We start from the raw sequence: 20507 nt of genomic DNA on the forward strand, positions 1-20507 counted from the left end.
GACAAGTAACCTGTGTGTTTTGCTCTGGTGTAGTCCTTTAATGTAGACAAGGCAAGTGTCATTTGTATTAGTAGTGCTTACCCCAGTTTCCAGCAGTGTTTATCTGATGCTCCTTTATTAAAAATAATGCCCAGCTCTTATGCAGCATGTTTCATCCATAGAGTTCAAAGCCCTTTACAACAAAGGTAAGTGTTATCCCCATTTTACAGATGGAGAAACTGAGGTAGAGGGAAGTGAAATGCCATAGCGAAGTTCACCCAGCTACCCAATGGAAGAGCTGGGAATAGAACCTGGATGTATGGAGTCCCAATCCAGTGCTCCAGCCACTAGGCCAAGGTTCCTTCAATTAGAGTAGAATGCTGTGGGCACAATATGATGTAAACACTCCCTCTCATCTCCCCACTGCCCCATATGCACATACCAAGCTATATAATTGCACTGCTACCCCAGTATTGCTGCAGACAAAATTACAATGGAGTTATTGCCATTTTATGATAAGGCAGTAAATTGTTTTCTCCAGATTTGACCATCGTCCCATTGTTTGGATGATCTGAACAAGTCATCTGCTTGCATGTTGTAGTGTCTGTTTTAATACATGTGATATATATGTAGGTTGTGATTTGTCTGTATTCTTTACAGGGTATTAGAATAATGGAGACTCTTCTGCAGGAACAGTGTGGGTGCCCGTTTTCCTGAGAAGTAACTGTAAGTGTGTCATCAATTTAAAGATTCAAAATTCAAGATGTCTATATTTGCACACACAATGTGTTTATAAAACAGATTTTTTAGTTGGTAATTTTTGCTGATATACATTTCTTAACTAATATGTTCCACGTTTCTACATACAGACTTTATATAGAATTTATGATCCATTTTGAATAATATCCAACACTTACTCATCCTGAATACAAGAAAAAATAATGAACTGCTGCTTTGTGAGACTTGATAATACAACAGCGTTCCTTAACATTATGTTAAGACCTCTTTTGTGGGCTGTCTTTTTCTCCCCCGTAATTTATCTATCACTAGACCATGAGAGTGATAGTCAGACTTAATAAAACAAGATGTTAGCTTTGTCTGGAGATCATTATTGCTTGCAGAAAAGTAATCTCTTCAGAGATTGCCCATAGAGGCAAGATTTGGCCGACTTTAAAAGTAGCTTCAGAATGAGAGCAAATGGCTATTGATTAGCTCCTAATAAATATTCTTCTAAAAGCTGTTTTCTATGCTTTTTACAGGAAGAAAAGTGTCATCAGAGCAATATATCTTTATTGCTGTCACTGTTTCCAGGGAAGTTATCCAAATTTTATTGGTACCATTTTATTGAGGAAACAGAGTATTCAGTATGCACAGCTTGGAGAAAAGATGACAATTGTCTATACGTCTTTTGGATAAGATTAAGGAAAGATATGCTGTTTAAAGGGACTCTGATCCTGAGAGATGTAAATGTGGAAATAATGTCTTCATGTGGATTTCTGGTGAAATTTCCAGAGACTAAGCATTCACTGAGAGAACCAACATTAGCAAAAACATAAATAGCCCTTTTTGCTGTGAAGAGATCTTCTACCATGTCAACCAGTTATCTTGAGTCTTGCCAAGAGAGGTATGAATATCCTCTATTAATTTTAATAGTTTATTTTGAAGCTTAGTTGTTAGCGACAGTGATTCTATTCACAGAATGCATAATCTAATAAGCGTCAATGGAAATGTGTTCCATCATAGTTCCATGCAATTGTATGGACTCAGCATCTCTCTGCAGGTATTTGATATTTCCAATGTGTCTGCAAAACCTGAAAACAAACAACAAATTAAAGCTTCCTTTGAAAAAAAAAAATTGTCTAGTCCTTCTGAATGTGAACTAATGCAAAGCTTCCCTGCTAAGCCTGTAGAAACACAGAAACAGTAGTTCTGGGAGATGAGACTACACCCATGTGGAATCATCACCTCACTGAGGAGAAACCTGGTAATGGCAATTTAAGTGTGTACTTTGCTAATTATTTCACTGCTGAGACTTTTTAGCAGAAACATCCATCTAACATGCTCATGTTTATTTCAAAGGATGTCCCACCATTATAAAGTTACGTTTTAAAGTGAAAATATTTGATTGTCCCCCAAACGTGTGTTTTGTTTTGTTTTGTTTTTGTTTTGTTTGTTCCTGATAGGAGCCAATGGAGAAATTTTTAAGGGGATTAGAAGGTTTCGGAGTAAAATTCTTAAGGGAAAAGAGAGCTCGCATGGATGAGGGATTCATTTTGAAAGAGCAATTTTATTTAAAACCTCTTATTAAAAATACAGTACAAGTAATTTAGGGCCAGATTTGGATACCCTTGCTCAGGCTGAACAATACCTCAGTCCACAAAGAGTCCCACTGAAGTCAATGGGTGTCAGGTGGTACTAAGTGCTTTCAGTTGAGCATGAGTGTGATTGTTTTTACTACTGAGGCCTTGGAGAGGAGAAATTTTGGCAACTCCACACTACTGTGTACCATGCCAGAGGATCTTTAATATCCATGCAGAACAGGCTGGGCCTCTGCTTTTAAAACCTTGTTGGAACAGCTTGAGGAGAGAAAAAAAAAAAAGTAGACCTAGTACACATTTTTAATGGCAAGATCAACTAGCAATAGAATCATTTGATTAGGGAGATATTGAGCTGTTGTTATTAGTGATGCTTAACAGTCAGTTAAAGAAAGTTCTTGTAGCAACAGTGTGGAGGCAAATCTTGTTCAGTGTGAGGAAAATTGGAGTAGGTAATTTTAAGTCCTTTCCAACCCTGCCGGATATAGTTTTTGATCAAAATGGCTAAAGCAGCATGGAATACAATCACATTTACTATCTACAATCAGTATATCAAGGCATGTTTAACTCACTGCTTCCAGAGGTTAACCAACTTGTCTGGTCATCTGGAAAATTTAAGTTTAAGGCACCCCAGGGTATAATTCAATATACTAGAGTCCAATAACAAAATTTTGTCCGCTTTTGTAATTTGTGATTGAGCCAAAAAGGAATTTGCTAACAAGGGGTTGCTCTTATATTTAAAAGTTTGATGAATGATTCCTGATGGCATATTGCATTATACCATCTAGGTAATATAAAGCCCCAATCCAGCAGAGTACTCAAGAACATGAGTGGTGGCGAGTAGCCCCAGTGTCTCCAATAGGATACTCGTGCCTAGAGTTATAGACATGCTTTCCTGGGTCTTAATCTTTATGAAGTGAAGACAGAAATGAATAAATATTTTCTGCACAACTCTTTTAAAAAAAAAAAACAAAACTAAAATTAAAAGCTACACTTCTGAAAAGCTGGGCCTTAACTTGTAATTCATATATTCAATATTTCAGCATGACAGAAATCTGATTGCTCATAAGGCTAAAGGCATGACATATAGCACACTTCTGAGGAAAGGGTAGACCTAAAAAGACAAGTATTTGTAAGTGAGAAATTGGAATACAACCGTGATGTTTTCTATAGTAAGTACACCTGTGTAAACTAATTGTTCTGTTTGATTTTCATTTTGGAATGGTGTATTTTGAGTTTTTGCATTGTTTATATTCTTCAAAGAGACTATTTATCTTAACTAGGGCATATTTTGGCTTTGTCCCTATGTAATTTTGCAGTTTATGAATGAATAATTTAGATACAATAGGCAAACAAAATCTTAGAGGATGACTCAGACTGGACGACATAGTAGAAAGAGACCAATATAGTAAAAGACACTTATGTGTCCTGTTAGGTTCAATGACAGTGATGCATCTGATGAGCTAATCTGTGGGGATGACAGTTCTGCTTTTTTTCCTCTTGGCACTGTTTATCCTCTGAGATCATAATCCTGTAGATAACAGCAGTTTATTGAATAAATTAACAAATTCTTTTAGAAGTGCAGCATTAAATGTTTTCTGGAGATTCAAATAGGTAGAGTATATGGGATCTAGTAGAAAATCCTTCTTTAACCACCCAAAGGACTGGTTGGGAAAAATATCCAAATAATAAGTAAGTTTAGTCTAATGTCCCAGTATAAGTTTTTCTATATGTATTCAATGACTGATTAATGATTGAGAATAGTTGCTCAGATATATTATGGTGGTAGTGGTATATAAATACATATTATTTTGTAAACGTATAGGCCAAGATTGTCAAAGTCCTACTGTGTCCTTAGTAGGTCTCTAAATAACTGCCTTGAATTTTTTTTTTCCAAGGAGCCTAATTTTATGCACTGCAGGGTCTGACTAACGGCTCACTTTAGTCAGGGGAAACTAATATATTTGTTTCAGCGGGCTTTAGATTGGGCCCACAGTTTTAATAATCTTGGCCACAAGGACCTCCAAAAGTCATGTTCCCTCATACTTGTAAACTTTCCTTTCCTTGATAGTGCTGCATATGCCATCCAGTGAAACCTTTTAAAAGTTAAATATTTTTTCCTTACTCAAGACCAATACACCTGGGGCAAAATAGTTTTTGCTTACTTTTTCTCTGTAATTTTCTGTCATTCTAGATTAAGTCTATGCTTCTAGGCAATTTAGAAATTCTCTTTAAGCGTTGCTTATTGCAGTTTTTATTACTGGTTGTTTTTAAAATCTTTTTGTTCTTTTTTTAGATTGCTCTAGGGGGAAGAGTGTTATATACAGTTTAAAAACAAATTTTGTTAAGGAACAAAATAAACATAAACAACTCTCAAAACTAATCGGAACAGTCCTAGGTAAAATGATGACTCAAAGCTCTCAGCAATGAGAGAGTCTTTGGAGGTGAGGAAGGGCAAATTGTATTTCAGAATGAAGTAGATCATTTGTCTTAACTACATTGTGTTTATGAGCTCTGTCATGATAGGATGAAAATTTGTTAATCTAACATAGCAGTAGCAGTCCTTTTTGCTAATGCACTCATTAGTACATTTCAGATAGCTAATAGTTTATGGCAGCAGTAGCAATCAATTTTGTATGTGTATATATAATTTTTTTTTTTTAGCCAAGCCAACTGCTACTATAGCTTATAAAAGAAAATCATGAATGTGGAACAATAATTCAGGGACTTTATTTCAGCCAGGTGATCCATTTTCAGTTTAGCCATATGGTGAGGAAAGGTGCTGTATTTTTTTAATATATATCTTGTGTGTATGAATGTATGTTAACTGTTGGATACACAATGTTTTTATATGCAAACTATTGTACTGTGAATACTGAATGTATTATCATGCCATTGTACATATGCTGTGTGATTATACAAAGACTACTTGAACACAAAGGAAATGTAAAATGTCAGCTAACTACAACAGCAAATGACATCACCCCTCTGTACAACCTTGAAATAGTGCACCTCATTACATTGCAATTCTTTTATAAAATAAAATTATTAGAACTCTTCTTTCCAGTCTATGCTCTGTTGCTCTGTTCGGTTTGGAGGTTCCCACCACTGGGCTTGCTCAGGTACAGGGGGGGGGGGGGGGGGGGGGCAGGGGGCAGGGAACTCTAGTGGTTTTTATTTTTTTTCCAGTTCTTCCATCCAAATAGAATCAACTTTCCATGCGTGAATTGGCTTTTTCCCTTTTGTCCAGTCTGGATACTATAGCATTGATCCTATGAGTACTTGCACTTACATCTAGCTTAACCTGAAGTCAAATGGGATACCCATGTGAGCAAAATTATGTGTATGCATGTTTACAGGATTAAGCCATGTGCTAGAGTCACAGCTAGTTTACATTTGCATTGCTCTATTTTAAATCAGTGGACCTACATCAGTTTATCAATTGAAAATTTGGCCCCAATATGTCTTGTGTGGAAAGAACCCTGACCAATCCATGGATATTGGCACAATGGACTGAATTGCCTCTAGTTCTGTTTGACTTTGCTAGTTAATTGAACTCTTATAATTTTGGTCTTTGAGCATTGAATAGGAAGCATTTGTGAAATGTGAGAAGCATGTAATGACAAACACAAAATACAATTTTCTAATATATTTATAGGTATTCTCTTGCATGTTAATTCTTTGTATTGCTTAGAAGGAAACAATAAAAATATTTCTCATAACTTGAAATCCTTCACTGCTTAGAACAACTGCTTGGAAATTTGTGACTAACGTTTTGATTCTTGATCAATAGCCATATTATTTCAATGGAGATAGATATTTTTTTAAAGCAGAACACATCAGTGGGAGTTCAGACTAAAAAAACGGATACCATGATCTAATCCCCAAATTTTCATTTGTTACTCAATCTGCACAAGTGCATTGAAACACTTTTTTTGTTCTTGGGGGTAGATGGTTTAAAACCCTTGCAGTGCATGTCAGGAAAATAGACCAAATATAAAGGTAAGTTACATTTTGTACCCTCCAAGGTTTGCAGTTTTTGTCATTTTTGAGTTAGTTGCAGAGACAAATCCCAAAATATTGATAGGAACATTATCCAGCTGAATATCAAGTGACAGAATTAGATCTTTGTGGTGCAACAGACAGAGAAAATCTAAACCAGTGTTTCTCGACCCCCCCCCCCCCTCCCCCCAGAGTGGTCATGAAAGGCAATTGGGGGCTTGTGAGCCATTGACAATTGTATTGCAATCAAAAGCAAAGAAAATCTTGCTTATCTCCCTTTACAGCCTTCCAGGTCAACCTCTTGAAACACACACCAATAAATTATACAGGCTTATCATTGATACAATTTTATAGTAAATGTAAAGGGGTTGTGAAAAATTCTCAGTTTCAATACAGGGTCGCCAGCCTGAAAAGGTTGAGCACAGGGCTGTCAATCGCAGTTAACTCAGGCCATTAACTCAAAAAAATTAATCGCGATTACAAAGTGTACAGTGCTCACTTTATATTTTTTATTGCAAATATTTGCACTGTAAAAATGATAAATATTATACAAGTACTGTAGTGTAACCTCTTTGTCGTGAAAGTGCAATTTACAAATGTAGATGTTTGTTTGTTTTTGAGTGCAGTTATGTAACACAATGTAAAACTTCAAAGCCTACAAGTCCACTCAGTCCTACTTCTTGTTCAGCCAATCACTAAGACAAACAAGTTTGTTTACCTTTACGGGAGATAATGCTGCCTGTTTCTTATTTACAATGTCACCTGAAACTGAGAACTGGCATTCGCATGGCACTTTTGTAGCCGGCGTTGCAAGATATTTACGTGCCAGATATGCTAAACATTTGTATGCCTCTTCATGCTTTGACCACCATTCCAGAGGACATGCTTCCATGTTGATGATGCTAGTTAAAAAATGTGTTAATTAAATTGGTGACTGAACTCCTTGGGGGAGAACTGTATGTCTCCGGCTCTGTTTTACCCACATCCTGCCATATATTTAATTTTATAGCAGTCTTGGAGGATGATCCAGAACATGTTAGTTTTAACAACACTTTCACAGCAGATTTGACAAAACGCAAAGATACCAATGTGAGATTTCTAAAAATAGCTCCAGCACTCAACCCAAGATTTAAGAATCTGAAGTGCCTTCCAAAATCTGAGGGACAAGGTATAGAACACGCTTTCAGAAGTCTTAAAAGAGCAATACTCAGATGCAGAAACTACAGAACCCAAACCACCAAAAAGAAAATCAACCTTCTGCTGGTGGCATCTGACTCAGATGATGAAAATGAACATGCATCGGTCTGCTCTGCTTTGGATAGTTATCGAGCAGAACCCGTCATCAGTATGGACGCATGTCCTATGGAATGGTGGTTGAAGATGAAGGGACATATATGAATTTTTAGTGCATCTGGCACGTAAATATCTTGCAACACCGGCTACAACAGTACCATGCGAACGCCTGTTTTCACTTTCAGGTGACATTGTAAACAAGAAGCGGGCAGCATTATCTCCTGCAAATTGAAGTAGGACTGAGTGGACTTGTAGGCTCTGAGTTTTATATTTTATTTTTTCTATGCCGTTATTTTTTGTACATAATTCTACATTTGTAAGTTCAACTTTCATGATAGCGATTGCACTACAGTACTATTAGGTGAACTGAAAAATACTATGCACTGTGAAAAACAAAAATATTTGTAATAAATATAAAGTGAGCACTATACACTTTGTTTTGTGTTGTAATTGAAATCAATATATTTGAAAATGTAGAAAACATCCAAAATATTTATTTAAATGCTATTCTTTTATTGATTAATCTTGCTGTTAAACTTGATTAATTTTTTTAATCACTTGACACCCCTAGTTGAGAAACACTAATTTTTAATCTCTCCAGAAACACTTCTACCATGCACATCACTAAAGTATCTAAGCCATGTACGGTACATATAGCCAATGCAGTCGAGTCCAGCTTGTGTGTGTTTGCCTGTATGAACTCTTAATCATGAAAACAATGGGTAAGATACAGTTCAGAATTTTTACAGCTGTGCATCAATAAAAGTTATCAATTTGTCTGCTGCTACACTTTCTGCACTGATGGACTTCATGGAACGCTGTGTCCCTCGGTGTGCAGGTTCAAACGTTTTGTTTCTGTAACTTTACCCTTTTCCTTTTCTCTGATGAGCAAAATCGTTAGTCACACGGAAATCAAAGAAACTCTTGTCAACAAGTCTGAAAAAGTCCCTTAAGACTACAAAGTGAGTTCAACAGAAAAGTGGATCTGACCGATTAGTTCCTCAGGGATGCTACTTACAATAGAGATGGGAGTGGGGTGGATATAAAAGGTCACATTTAAAATAGTGTAGTGTGGGGTGAATAGTATAAAACTTCCATATTTTCACAGGTAATAATTTAAGCAGCAGGGATGGCAATTCCTGGATTTCATCAAGCTGGGAGCAAATAATAACACTATACAAGATTTTTGGTGGCCATAGCAGATAGATTCTCTGGTGCAGCACACTAGGAAGCTAGAGTTTTAGGGAGTGTCAAAGACTAGTATTACTTTTTTTCCTTTTAAAAATATTTGAGTCTTTCTGAACAATTCAGTTAATATAACCCAGCCAGGCTTATTTCAGGAACAAATTTTTCTCTCTGCTGTAAATTTATTTATATGGGTTGTCTGACTTATATTGCCAGTCCAAGACAGACAAACCTTTTGAAATAAATCGAGGGAAGTGCATGTGTAAATACCTGTTCTCTCCTCTTAACTGCTCAGTAAATCTGCTTCTCTCATTATACTGATTGCAAACATGGAGAGTACACTTTTAGTCTCCTGGTTAGAGAGTATTGTAACTAGAACTGAGTGACAGGGCGGGGAGATGGGTGTGTGGTGTTTTTTGTTTTGTTTTTGTTTCTGTTTTTTTTATTTAAAGTATCTAATTGTAACACTTACTTGCAGCATGTTTCTTCCACAGAATCAGTCCCTCTTAATTTAAGAAACAAGTGTTTCCACCCTCTATTCCTCAGCTGTTCTGCAAGCATGTGCATGTTTTTACAGAGGTGCGGTAGCCAGAGTATTCTTTCTGTAGACAAGACCTATATTCCCTTCCTTAAGGAGTATTACATGAGACTCAGGTAAATCTGTTGTTTATTTATTTTTATATATATAATATATATAATTTATAAAGGCTACGTCTACACTACCGGGGGTGGGGGGAATCGATTTCAGCAAATTCAGCTACGGGAATAGTGTAGCTGAATTCGACGTATCTGATCCGACTTACACCGCTGTGAGGACGGCGGCAAATCGACTGCCGTGGCTCCCCCATCAATGGCACTTACTCCTACCTGGGCTGGTGGAGTATGCATGTCGATTTGGGGATCGATTATCGCGTCCCAACGAGATGCAATATATTGATCCCCGAGAGATCGATTTCTACCCGCCGATCTGGGCGGGTAGTGAAGACCAGCCCTCAGTGTGAGCAACTGCAGTGTAACTTGTTATAGACACAGAGCCAGTGTACATATAGTAAAGGGACTTGACCCTGTATGGGGATATATGATTTAGGGCAGGGGTTCTCAAACAGGGGGTCAGGACCACTCAGGGGATTGCGAGGTTATTATGAGGTTATTACATGGGGGGTCGTGAGCCAACCTCCACCCCAACCCCTGCTTTACCTCAAGCATTTATAATGGTGTTAAATATATAAAAACGTTTTTAATTTATCACAGGGGGTTGCACTCCGAGGCTTGCTATATGAAAGGGGTCACCAGTACAAAAGTTTGAGAACCACTGATTTAGGGTGTATTCAGGCTATGTACTGTTAATTTTCTATGGACAGAAGATAACTCCTCCCTCTGAGAAAGTGAGAGGAGGTTGCCCCTCTCCTCAGGGGGAGGGGAATCAGGGACAGAGGTGGACAGTGGGGAGCCTAAGAGACAGGGCCGGCTCCGTTTTTTGCCGCCTCAAGCAAAAAAATTTTCCTGTGCCCCCCTGACTCCACCCCAACTCTGCCCCTTCCCTGCCCCATTCCAACCCTTTCCCCAAATCCCCGGCCCTGCCTTTTCCCCTAGGTGCGCTGCATTTCCCCTCCTACTTCTCCCTCTCAGGCAAGCCTTGGAGGGAGAGGGGAGAAGCGGAGCGGCGGCGGGCTCGGGGAAGCAGGCAGGAGTGGAGCAGAGGTGAGCTGGGGGGGGGAAGCGGTTCCTCTACCCCCCCCCGGCTTACCTCCTGCGGCCCTCCCTGCGCCCCCCACCGCTGCAGCTCACCTCCGCTCCGCCTGCTCCCCTGAGCGCACCGCTGCCACTCTGCTTCTCCCCCGTCCCTCCCAGGCTTGCCGCAAAACAGCTGATTCGCGCGGCAAGCCTGAGAGGGAGGGGGGAGAAGCGGAGCGGCGGCACACTCTGGGGAGCAGGCGTCAGTGGAACGAAGGTGAGCTGAGGGGGTAGCGGTTCCTTCCCCCCCCCCCGGGTTACTTCCTGCGGCCCTCCCCGCACCCCCCACTACCGCAGCTCACCTCCGCTCAGGGCCGGCTCCCGGCTTTTTGCGCCCCAAGCCAAAAAAAAAAAAAAAGGAGCCTGAGTGCTGACCCAAGCACATGCTTGGAGTGCTGGTGCCTAGAGCTGGCCCTGCTAAGACAGAGAGAGAGAAACAGAGTCTGTGAGTAAGGGGAGAGGGCAGCTAGAGGGATGGAGGGAAACCAGGACTGATTGAAACTGAAAGTAAGTGGGGAGACTGAGGTTGAGCAGGACAGACAGAAAAGTTCAGAAGAAGGTCCTTTTTAGTTTAAAGCTGGCTGATTAAGTCAGTGCATGTTTGATGGCGTGTTCCTGAATCTGTCCCTGTGTGTTCCTGATCATTGGTTCTGGTAGTCTCCAATCATTGATTCATGTAGCCCTTGTGTTCCGGAACAGCAGAACCAAAGATCCTTCAGATTCAGTAGGTCTGCTCTAATGTGCATCCCTGCAAGCAAGCACTATGGGAGTTCAGGAAGTCATGAGAGGCGCAAAGACTGACATGGGCATAAGACAGCACCCAGTGAGAGATCTGGGGAAAGGGGAACCTTGAACTAATTAAGTAACCTATAAGATAATAGTCTGAGCACACAGAGAAAGCTATAGTTACATTTCTTCATTTAGAGCAGTGATACTCGGACTGAGGCTCGTGAGCCCCAAGTGGCACTTTAATGTGTCTCTTGCAGCTCCTTGCAGCACATGATATTAAAACACTGTGATTTAATTATTAACCAAGTTAAGTTATTAACCAGTCTGGATGCTTTCATTATGTTATTAACCAATTAACTTAGTGCAAGTTGATAGATATTCTCACAGCAAATAAATTAATAAGTTTATCCACTAAATTTTTCCCCTTTCATACTGTTTAAATATGAATATATAGTATTAAAGTAAATGAAATGAATTCACACTACTGTGGCTCTTTTGGGTGATGTTGATTGCTAATTTGGCTCCTGAACCACTGAGGTCTGAGTATCCCTAATTTAGAGGATTATATTTAGTTACGTACTCTTAGTGAGAGTATTTTCAGACTATTATAATTTTTTTCATTATATGCATTCTTTGCCTATTTAATGTTGTAGGTAGATGGAATCCAGTCTCATTTGTTCCAGTTTAAATAAAATCCCCATTTTGTTGAGGTTTATTTTTTGACAACCTGTTTATTCAATTGTAGCCAAGATAATACATCTTTTATCCCAGTACAACACCCCCTCCAGCTCGTACCTGCTGGGTAAATTATACCACTACTGTGACTGACCATTACTAAATCTTGGTTGTTGGTTTGGGATAGGATGACACTCAGTTGTGTTTCAAATTATAACACAATGACCCTGCCCTGAAAGGCCTTTATACACCTGTAAATGTTGGCATGTTTACCATTAACTTCACAGAATGATAGGAATGTAGGGCTGGGATGGACCTCAAGAGGTCAAGTCCAGCCCCCTGTGCTGAGGCAGGACCAAGTAAACCTTGACCATCTCTGACGGGAGTTTGTCCAACCGGTGCTGAAAACCCTCCAGTGATGGGGATTACACAGCCTCCCTTGGAAGCCTGTTCTGGAGCTTAACTACCCTTAGAGTTAGAAATTTTTTCCTAATATCTAACCTAATTTTTCCTTGTTGCAGATTAAGCCCATTACTTCTTGTCCTCCTGTCAGTGGACATGGAGAACAATTGATCCCTGTCCTCTTTATAAAAGCCCTTAACATATTTGAAGACTGTTATCACATCCCCCCCACCAGTCTTCTTTTCTCAAGACTAAACAAACACAGTCTTTTTAGGTTTCAGAGTAGCAGCCGTGTTAGTCTGTATCCGCGAAAAGAACAGGAGTACTTGTGGCACCTTAGAGACTAACAAATTTATTAGAGCATAAGCTTTCGTGGACTTTTTAACCTTTCATAACACAGATTTTCTAAACCTTTTATCTCTCTCTCTCTCTCTCTCTCTCCCCCCTCCCTCCTCTTGACTTTTTCTAATTTGTCCACATCTTTCCTAAAGTGTGGCGCCCAGAACTGGACATAATACTCCAGCTGAGGCCTCACCAGTGCCAAGTAGAGAAAGAGAATTACCTCCTGGGTCTTATTCTTGTTAATCCATCTGTGAGGGGGTGGACCAGATTTGGAGGCCCCCTGCTGGAGGCTGTGGGACCCTGCCACATCTCACCCCAGAAAAGGGCAGTAGAGAGGTCCTCCAAGCTGCCTAGAGCGGTTATAGGGGACGCAGCCAATCATAGAGGCTTCAGGGAACAACCAATGGGGGCCCAGCAGGCTAGTACAGGAAAAACTGCAGGGCCAGAGTGAGATCAGTTCCTTGCTAGAGTTGGAGGAGAATGGATGGTGTGCTGGGTTGGCTTCTGGGACTCCACCCTTATATCAGGGCCTTAGCCTGGTGAAGAATGTGCTGGAGTCATGGGGAAGTGGCCCAGGAATTATAGCAGCAATGCAGTGTATTTAAAGGGACATGGCAGACAGCTGCTATCTATAGGGTCCCTGGGCTGGGACATGGAGTAGAGGGTGGGCCTTGGTCCCCCCCCCTCCCCCGCCACTGGGAAGGTGGCCTGGACTTTGGTGTACCCCAGGAGGGGAATTGAACTCTTTTTAGTGGCACAGCTGAAGAGCTGGGGCCAGAAAGGCCCAGAGAGGCAAAGAGTCTCCAGGGAGGGAGCTCTGGGGTTGTGTGGCCCCACACCAGAGCCCAGACTGCTTAAAGAGCAGGGATAATTTGAGGGAGCCCAGAAGGAGCTGAGACACAGTTTGGTCAGGGTACGGTGATAGGCCCTGCTGGACTGATTGAAAAGTGAGACCCAGGATAGGGCTGCAGATTGAATAGGGTTACCATCTGTCCGTATTTCCCCGGACATGTCTGGCTTTTGCGTCTCTAAATAGCCATCTGGGAGGAATTGGTAACAATGTTAAAATGTCCGGGGGTTTTTCTCCCTCGCCTCCCTCCCTCCCTTCCATGCAGAGTGTGGATGCTGATTGGGCGGCTGGGCCAATTGACCCACTCCCATTGGCCTCCAGCAGCCAGAGCCCTCCCCTGCTCCCCCCTCCCTCTGTCTGCAGCCCTGTGTAACACACAAACCGACCCACCGGGCAGCGTGTTTTGCAAACACGTGGAGCCAGAATGGTAAGGGGAGTCTTGGGGGGGGGGGGCAGTCAGGGAGTGGGGGAGTGTTGGATGGGTCCCCGGCCTCCACCTGCCACCCTCCCTCCGCGCATTCCCCCCCCCCCGTGGACTAGGGTGACCAGACAGCAAATGTGAAAAATCGGGACGGGGGTGGGGGGTAATAGAAGCCTATATAAGAAAAAGACCCCAAAATCGGGACTGTCCCTATAAAATCGGGACATCTGGTCACCCTACCGTGGACCCCCCCTTCCTGCCTGCCTCTCCCTTGTCTGCTTGTACTGCCAGAGCCAGCAGCAACTGCTGTCTGCTGCCCCCGGGTCCTAGTGCCCCATCCACTAATGGGAAGACAGGCTGCCCTTACCCTGCCCTTCCACCCTAGCCCTGAGCCTCTCCAAAGCCCCAAACTTCTCAGCCCCAGCCCTCATCCTCCCACACCCTAATCTTTAGGCGGGGTTGGCTTTGCTTTTATCACACAGACTGTGTGAGACTTGGCCAGAGGGCTGAGTCACCACAAACAGGGAGAGAGAGAGTGCAGGCACATACACTCAACCAGGGGGTGCTCTTAAGAGGTGAGTGCAACCCTGTTACAACTCCCCAGAATTATATTAACCTTTTTTGCATCTGTCGCATTGATGAATCAGATTCAATCTGTGAGCCACTATAACATCTAGATCCTTATCAGCATTGTTACCACCTAGCCAATTATTCCCCATTTTGTAGTTGTGCATTTGATTTTTTTTTCCTTTTAAGTGAAGTATTTTGTTCTTGTCTTTACTGAATTTCATCTTGCTGAATTCAGACCAATTCTCCAATTTGTCAAGATTGTTTTTAATTGTAATCCTATCCTTCAAAGTGCTTGCAACCACTCCCAACTTGGTGTCATCTGCAAATGTTATCAACATACTCACCACTCCATTATCCAGTTTGAGTATCTTCAGAGTCTGAAATAGATTTACACACACAAATGGGGTATATGAGCTGATGGCGTGGCTGTTGGTAGTGACAGAGAACTGAACCAACTGTATCAAAGCTTGATGTGTTTTTTCACCATGTCAGCAACATGATTTACCTTTTGGGTAGCCCCTTCCTCCTCAAAGGATCCCAAATGCTTCTTAGGTTGTTAGATCTAGAGCTGATGAGACCATTCTTCTGAATTTAAAGACTTCAAACGTAAATGAAATTGGGAAAACGTTTGGATGTTTTCATGACCTTTTCACCCAACCATCTCCAATGAGAAAGAGATCACTGCACAACATAGCTACTCTGCACAACTGTCCCTGGCAGGTGGAATGAAAAATAGGTTATCCAGTTGAAATTACAGATACAAAGTAGGCTGTGGTGCAATGCAGTTAGCTGATGTTTCATTTAATTGTGACAAACTTTTTGTCAAGGCTCACACAGGTTGAGAGTATTATGTCCGTTAGCTCTTCTCTAGGTCTTACCTAAGCTGACAAAATGACTGTTTGAACATTGAACTACAAAGGAAACAGTAATACTGGAATATGTTCATTCTTTTTAAATGAGCCTCCAAATGTTATTTATTTTGAGGAGGTACTATGCAGCTCACTGATTCTGTGTGTTGCTCAATAAAGCCCCAGTTCAGGAAAGCACTTAAGCATATGCATCAGTCCTACAGAGGTCAATAAGTCTCAAGGGTAGGTAAAATTTTGAAAAGTGCCTAAGTTTCAATGGGAAAGTCAATGGGACTTAGGTTCCTACATGCCTCAGTCATTTTGGAAAATGACACGTAGGCTTCCAAGTCACTTAGGCACATTTAAAAAATAAGTGTGACATTTAAAGTTAAGCAAGTGCGTAAATGTTTGGCTGACGAGAGATAGGAAGGTAGGCCTGGTATCCCAAAGTCTTTTTTTTTTAAAGGGCAGGGCGGGCAAAGAAGGGCAATCTCATCTATATTCACACTACTTTCTTAAGCAGCTCGATACACAGCTGTTTAATTCAGGGCAGACTATAAAAATATGTGAGGAAAAACTGCTGTATATTTGGTCTCAAAAGGGTAAAAATAACAAATTAAAATACAGAAAGTTCATATTATATTCTTTTAATTATAGTGGTGTTGGTGTTCTGTTAGAGATATCAGCATTTCCATTCAAATATCCTTGTCTTTGTCTAATATCTGACATGTCTATCTCTTGTAGTTGAATATTGTATACCAACTGTCAGAGAGAATGCATTTTTATTGTTTACTAAAAGTGTTTCTAAAAATAGTCCCCAGCCTATTTACTTTGAGATTAGTTTTAACATCTTTGCTGACCTTCATTCCTGACACCGTGCACGAAACTCAATATATTTATTTTAAAAAATCCCAAGCGGAACTAACTGAATGTAAATAACACTAAGCACATCTTAGGATCTTTGACGGTTGTTCAACTATTCCCCCTCTCCCTGCTGTATGGAGTCTAGTCTAATTTTGGCCTGGGGTAAAATTTTCAAATGGGATCTGGGTTCCTAAGTCCATTTTGAAAACGAGACTTAGGCTGCTCAGCTACTTCAGTACTTCTGAAAATCCCCCCTGGTCTAAGACATCGTTCTTGTGTATGAATTGGGACCTAATTTTAACAATAGTTGCCATGCTGCTGACTGTGCTGAGTGACAGCAAGGGCAAGCCTGGTTCAGCATTGTGTAAGTTAACTATGATTAAATCCATGTAAGGACAATGGGGGTCTTGCCACTTATTTAGCGGGAAGGTGCCGGAATGTGTATGGTAGTGTGTACATGGTTCTGAAATTGCCATCACCATGGCATCTAAGCATCACAGGGCGGGGGGCAAGTTGTTCTGAATCTGGAATTTGCCTCTCAAATAGATGGGGAGCCCAAAGGGAAAAGAAAGGGCTCTTAGGGTTAAGTTTTTTCCCCATGTTTACAGCTGCCTTTAGTTTGCTTGTTACATTTGTCAGCTCTTCTCTTCCTTTGTCCACTAGGGCAAATGAGTCCTACTTTGTAGCCTATTTACTTGTAAATCTGCACAGGTGACTTAAATATCACCCACTGATTTTTTTTTTTGGCTAGCTTAAGTAAATCTTCAACAGTGTTAGGACACTAGTTACCCAGAGGAATTTGCTCTCCTCCAAATCAGTCATCAAGATTGAACTAATTCTTCAATTCTGTGTAAAGCATTGGCTGGTAAGCAAACTGTCAGTCTTGTGAATGTCTTGTCTCCTTTTGAAGAGCATGGTCAGCCATTTGTAATGGAATATTTTTGACCATGCTGCCTGAATGAAAGCAGTGGGCGGTGACATCTCTCTGTAGGTCTTAAAAAATTCCTGTTTATAAAAGATGTTTCACTTTCTGAAACAAAAAAAGTATGATTGATTGTACTATAGTGTATCCAAACAAATCCCCAGTGTGAAGTATAAGTTAAGACTATTGTATGGGGAGTCTGTAGGGAGACTGTCTGAATTTTAAAAAATAAAAAGGGAAAAAGGCTGATTTGCAAACATTCACTAGTTGCTGAATGGCTCAGTGGTCTGTTTCACACAAATGCAGTGGGATAAATCCTGTGCTCTGTTAGGGCCCCTTTCTGTGGCTCTGGGAATGTAAACAGACCTAAAAAAAAACCCCACAGGAAATTTCTCATGTGCTGGGGTGGGATGGAAGGGAGGGGGAGTGGCTGAAGAGCTCTGAAGGAAGTGGTTTCTGCCTGCTGCAGAAATTTTCAGTTCAAAACATTTTTCCGTTCAGCAGTCAATAGAGGTATGACAGTTTACACCAGCCATGAATCGGTGCCTCTGCAAGCTATGCAGGTAACTTAAAGCCACCTGTGTTTGTTCCCTTCCGTCCCCATACTCTAGGTTACGTCTCTGGGGAGGTGCTGCACTGAAACTGGCCTTGTAAGACTGGCTGTCAGGGCTGGATGCTTCTGTTTTGTAAAATACATATTTGAAGTTCAATTGGGACCCAACCTTGTTTTCAATCCATCTGATCCTACAAACTCTTACTTGCATGAGTAAATCTTATTCACGCTTTAGTTCCACTGAATTCACTCCTGCTGCTTGTGTGGGTACTTTACAGGACTGAGTTTTCAACTGTAACCACAGAGGGACAGTCCCACCCCTACCGCCCCTTGCCAAGTACTAGGCATGGAAAAGCGGCTCCATCAACTACTGAAGCTTTCTACTATAATAGAATAGAATGTGTGTGAAAAATTATCCAGGCATCCACACATGCAAGTTACAGCAGACAAAGCAAATAATCAGCAGACAAAGCCAGTGTCATTGGGAATTTTTTTCCCTTGCGAATGTTATTTGTCTGTGTGACTGAAACGCATTTTGTGAAAGGATCATCTCTTCTGTTGGTACATGTAGAGGCTGAGCAGTACCTGAATGCTTGATATTTTGTTTTTCTTCTTTGCTTCAGCTATGAAACTGATGAAAATTTATTTATTTTGAAGGCCTCTTCGTACCAAATAAAACCTCATGGTGAAATAGAGAGGATGGAGCCATTCTCCCCTCAGTTTATAGGTACAGATATGTGTATTACACATACTTTTGCTTCCAACATCCTTGGTGTTTGGGAGTGTTCATTCATTTACTTCAGGCAATACGTGTTGTCAGGAAAACTAAACTCCTGGGTTCTGATCCCTGTGTACCACTAAACTGGGCTTGGTACAGCGCCAGAGGGAGGTAGACCAAGGTACCAGGGCTGCTGCAACTGGGTTTGGTCTCTGTTGTAAATTAGAGCAACCCTTTAATTTAAGACCAACTGCAATAGCCTTCAGAGGGCCAGTAAACCAGTTAGAGATGAATGAAGTGCAGTAGTACTCCGCCCATGCCCTCTTCTCTTGACACACCCTCTAGGTGAGTGCTGCAAGAGGAGGTGGTACAAGGATATCTGTTCCTGTCCTAGGTCACTTCAGGCTTCCCAACACACTATGCAAATCCAGACCTGTCCACTTAAGCCACTTTTATGTCTGCTTTGTGATCAGATCTCTGATGCAAAGTATTAACATTAGTACATAATGCGGGAAGTCTAGGCCAGGGGTTCTTGCAACAAATTTCTCAGAGTGTGGCCACTAACACAATTTTAACTAAAATTCCTAATTAAGTTTAGGAAAGACAAATAAATATGCACATATACATGTCCAAATCATTGCAATTTATTTATGTTGGAATTTTTTGCAGGCTCGATAATAAAAATAACATACACTTGTCTCTATTCTTTACTGGACCTAAACAAAATAGAAACACAAACAAGGGGCTTTACATGTTCTTGTCTTTTGTTGTTGTTGTTTGTTTTGCTTTATTGGTTGGTTGCTTTTTAAAGACTTGCTAGCTAGTAAGTCTGCTGTTGTGAAATGTGATAACAACAAACATATAAATATCACTTTTCATAGCAGCAGACTTACTCAGCTCTGGCAAGCCCAGGAACAAATTAAGGATGTGGGCATGGGGTTAGTGGGGGCCAGAGGTGATGGGGAGAATGGATGAGGGGCTGGGGAAGGGAGTGAGAGCCGGGGGGAATGGATGGAGGTAAGCACAGGGTCGCAGCCTGCTGCCCGCCACCCCTGGGAAGGTGGGGAACTCACTAGCAGCCTGCTCCTCCAGCATTTGTGTCTCCAGCGGGGGACAGGACCCAACCCCTGCTGGTGGCCTCTGGGGAGGAGCCACTGCTTTGCTCCCTCCCCATCACTGCCCAGGAGGCTGTGGCCTCAAGAAAAGCCCCTGGTGGCCACATTTGAGGAAATAACGGGTCTAGGCCATATTATCTGCATTGTATAATGATATGCCAGGGAATTCAGATTTCTAGGAAAATCACAGCACAGTGCCCTTAATTTGCCCCCATGCTTTCATGTTCTGTTACACTGGTGTAAATCCAGAGCAACCCCACTCTGTTTTGTGGAGTTACTCCTTAATTACCTTGATGTAATAGCACAGAATTTGTATTTGTAATATTGTCAGTTTCCAGACAGTTTTGTAGCTCCTTTCATCTTTTGTGTAACCACCACTCCTCTCTCCTGATGGTGGCATCTGAAAGCTAGAAAGCCTGTGATTAGCTATATCCAGGCTGATAGCACACTATGATATGGTGGATGGTACTTGCACTCCTTCTCACCTTCTGAGAGTCCATAATTACCCTAAGTTGGAGACTATATAAGCCACATTTTGACCCCCATCTGCAATGCTGGGAGGTACAGGAGATGTCCACTTCTGCCTCCACTGCAGTACACGGTACTGACTAGGATAAGAAGTACTCTAATTCCACATGCTGCAGTGCTTCTTCCACTGTAGAAAACTGCCTGTGGAGAGCGGGCCAGAGGAGAAAAGAACTGGGGTAGGGGAAGGAGGGTGAGAGAGGTGGGAGAGCAGTGTAGCAATAAAGGAGAAAAAGGGGATGGGGAGAAATTGGGAAAGGAGAACTAGGAAAAGCACTAACGGTTACAAAAAGAGACTGGAGAACAGGAAGTGGCTTGAAGAAAGAGAAATGGGTTTTGAGGGGGAAAATGTTGAAAAGCATAAACATTACAGAAAATTAATCTGAGGTAAACATAGAAAAAAAACCATGCATAAAATGTAGAAGAATAGCTGAAGTGTAGGAGGAGAACAGGATAAAGAAAGAA

At 41.4% G+C, this 20507-nt stretch overlaps 1 protein-coding gene across 3 annotated transcripts in view; it reads left to right on the plus strand.

Moving 5' to 3' along the window:
* The window catches only part of PRELID2 (PRELI domain containing 2), a 42927-nt gene extending 37574 nt beyond the window's left edge, over window positions 1-5353 (plus strand). For 2 of the 3 annotated variants that reach the window (XM_005310457.4, XM_042850861.2), the window contains 2 exons: window positions 640-705; window positions 1239-3297. In XM_005310457.4, coding sequence (XP_005310514.1) covers window positions 640-696 — 57 coding nt within the window. In that variant the 3' untranslated portion in view covers window positions 697-705; window positions 1239-3297. Of the gene's footprint in view, window positions 1-639; window positions 706-1238 lie in introns of all 3 variants that reach the window. The other variant, XM_005310456.5, reaches the window with a different exon arrangement.
* The last annotated feature ends 15154 nt before the right edge of the window (window positions 5354-20507 follow it).

The sequence above is a fragment of the Chrysemys picta genome, chromosome 8, assembly GCF_011386835.1.
Source record: "Chrysemys picta bellii isolate R12L10 chromosome 8, ASM1138683v2, whole genome shotgun sequence".
Taxonomy (NCBI): Eukaryota; Metazoa; Chordata; order Testudines; family Emydidae; genus Chrysemys; species Chrysemys picta.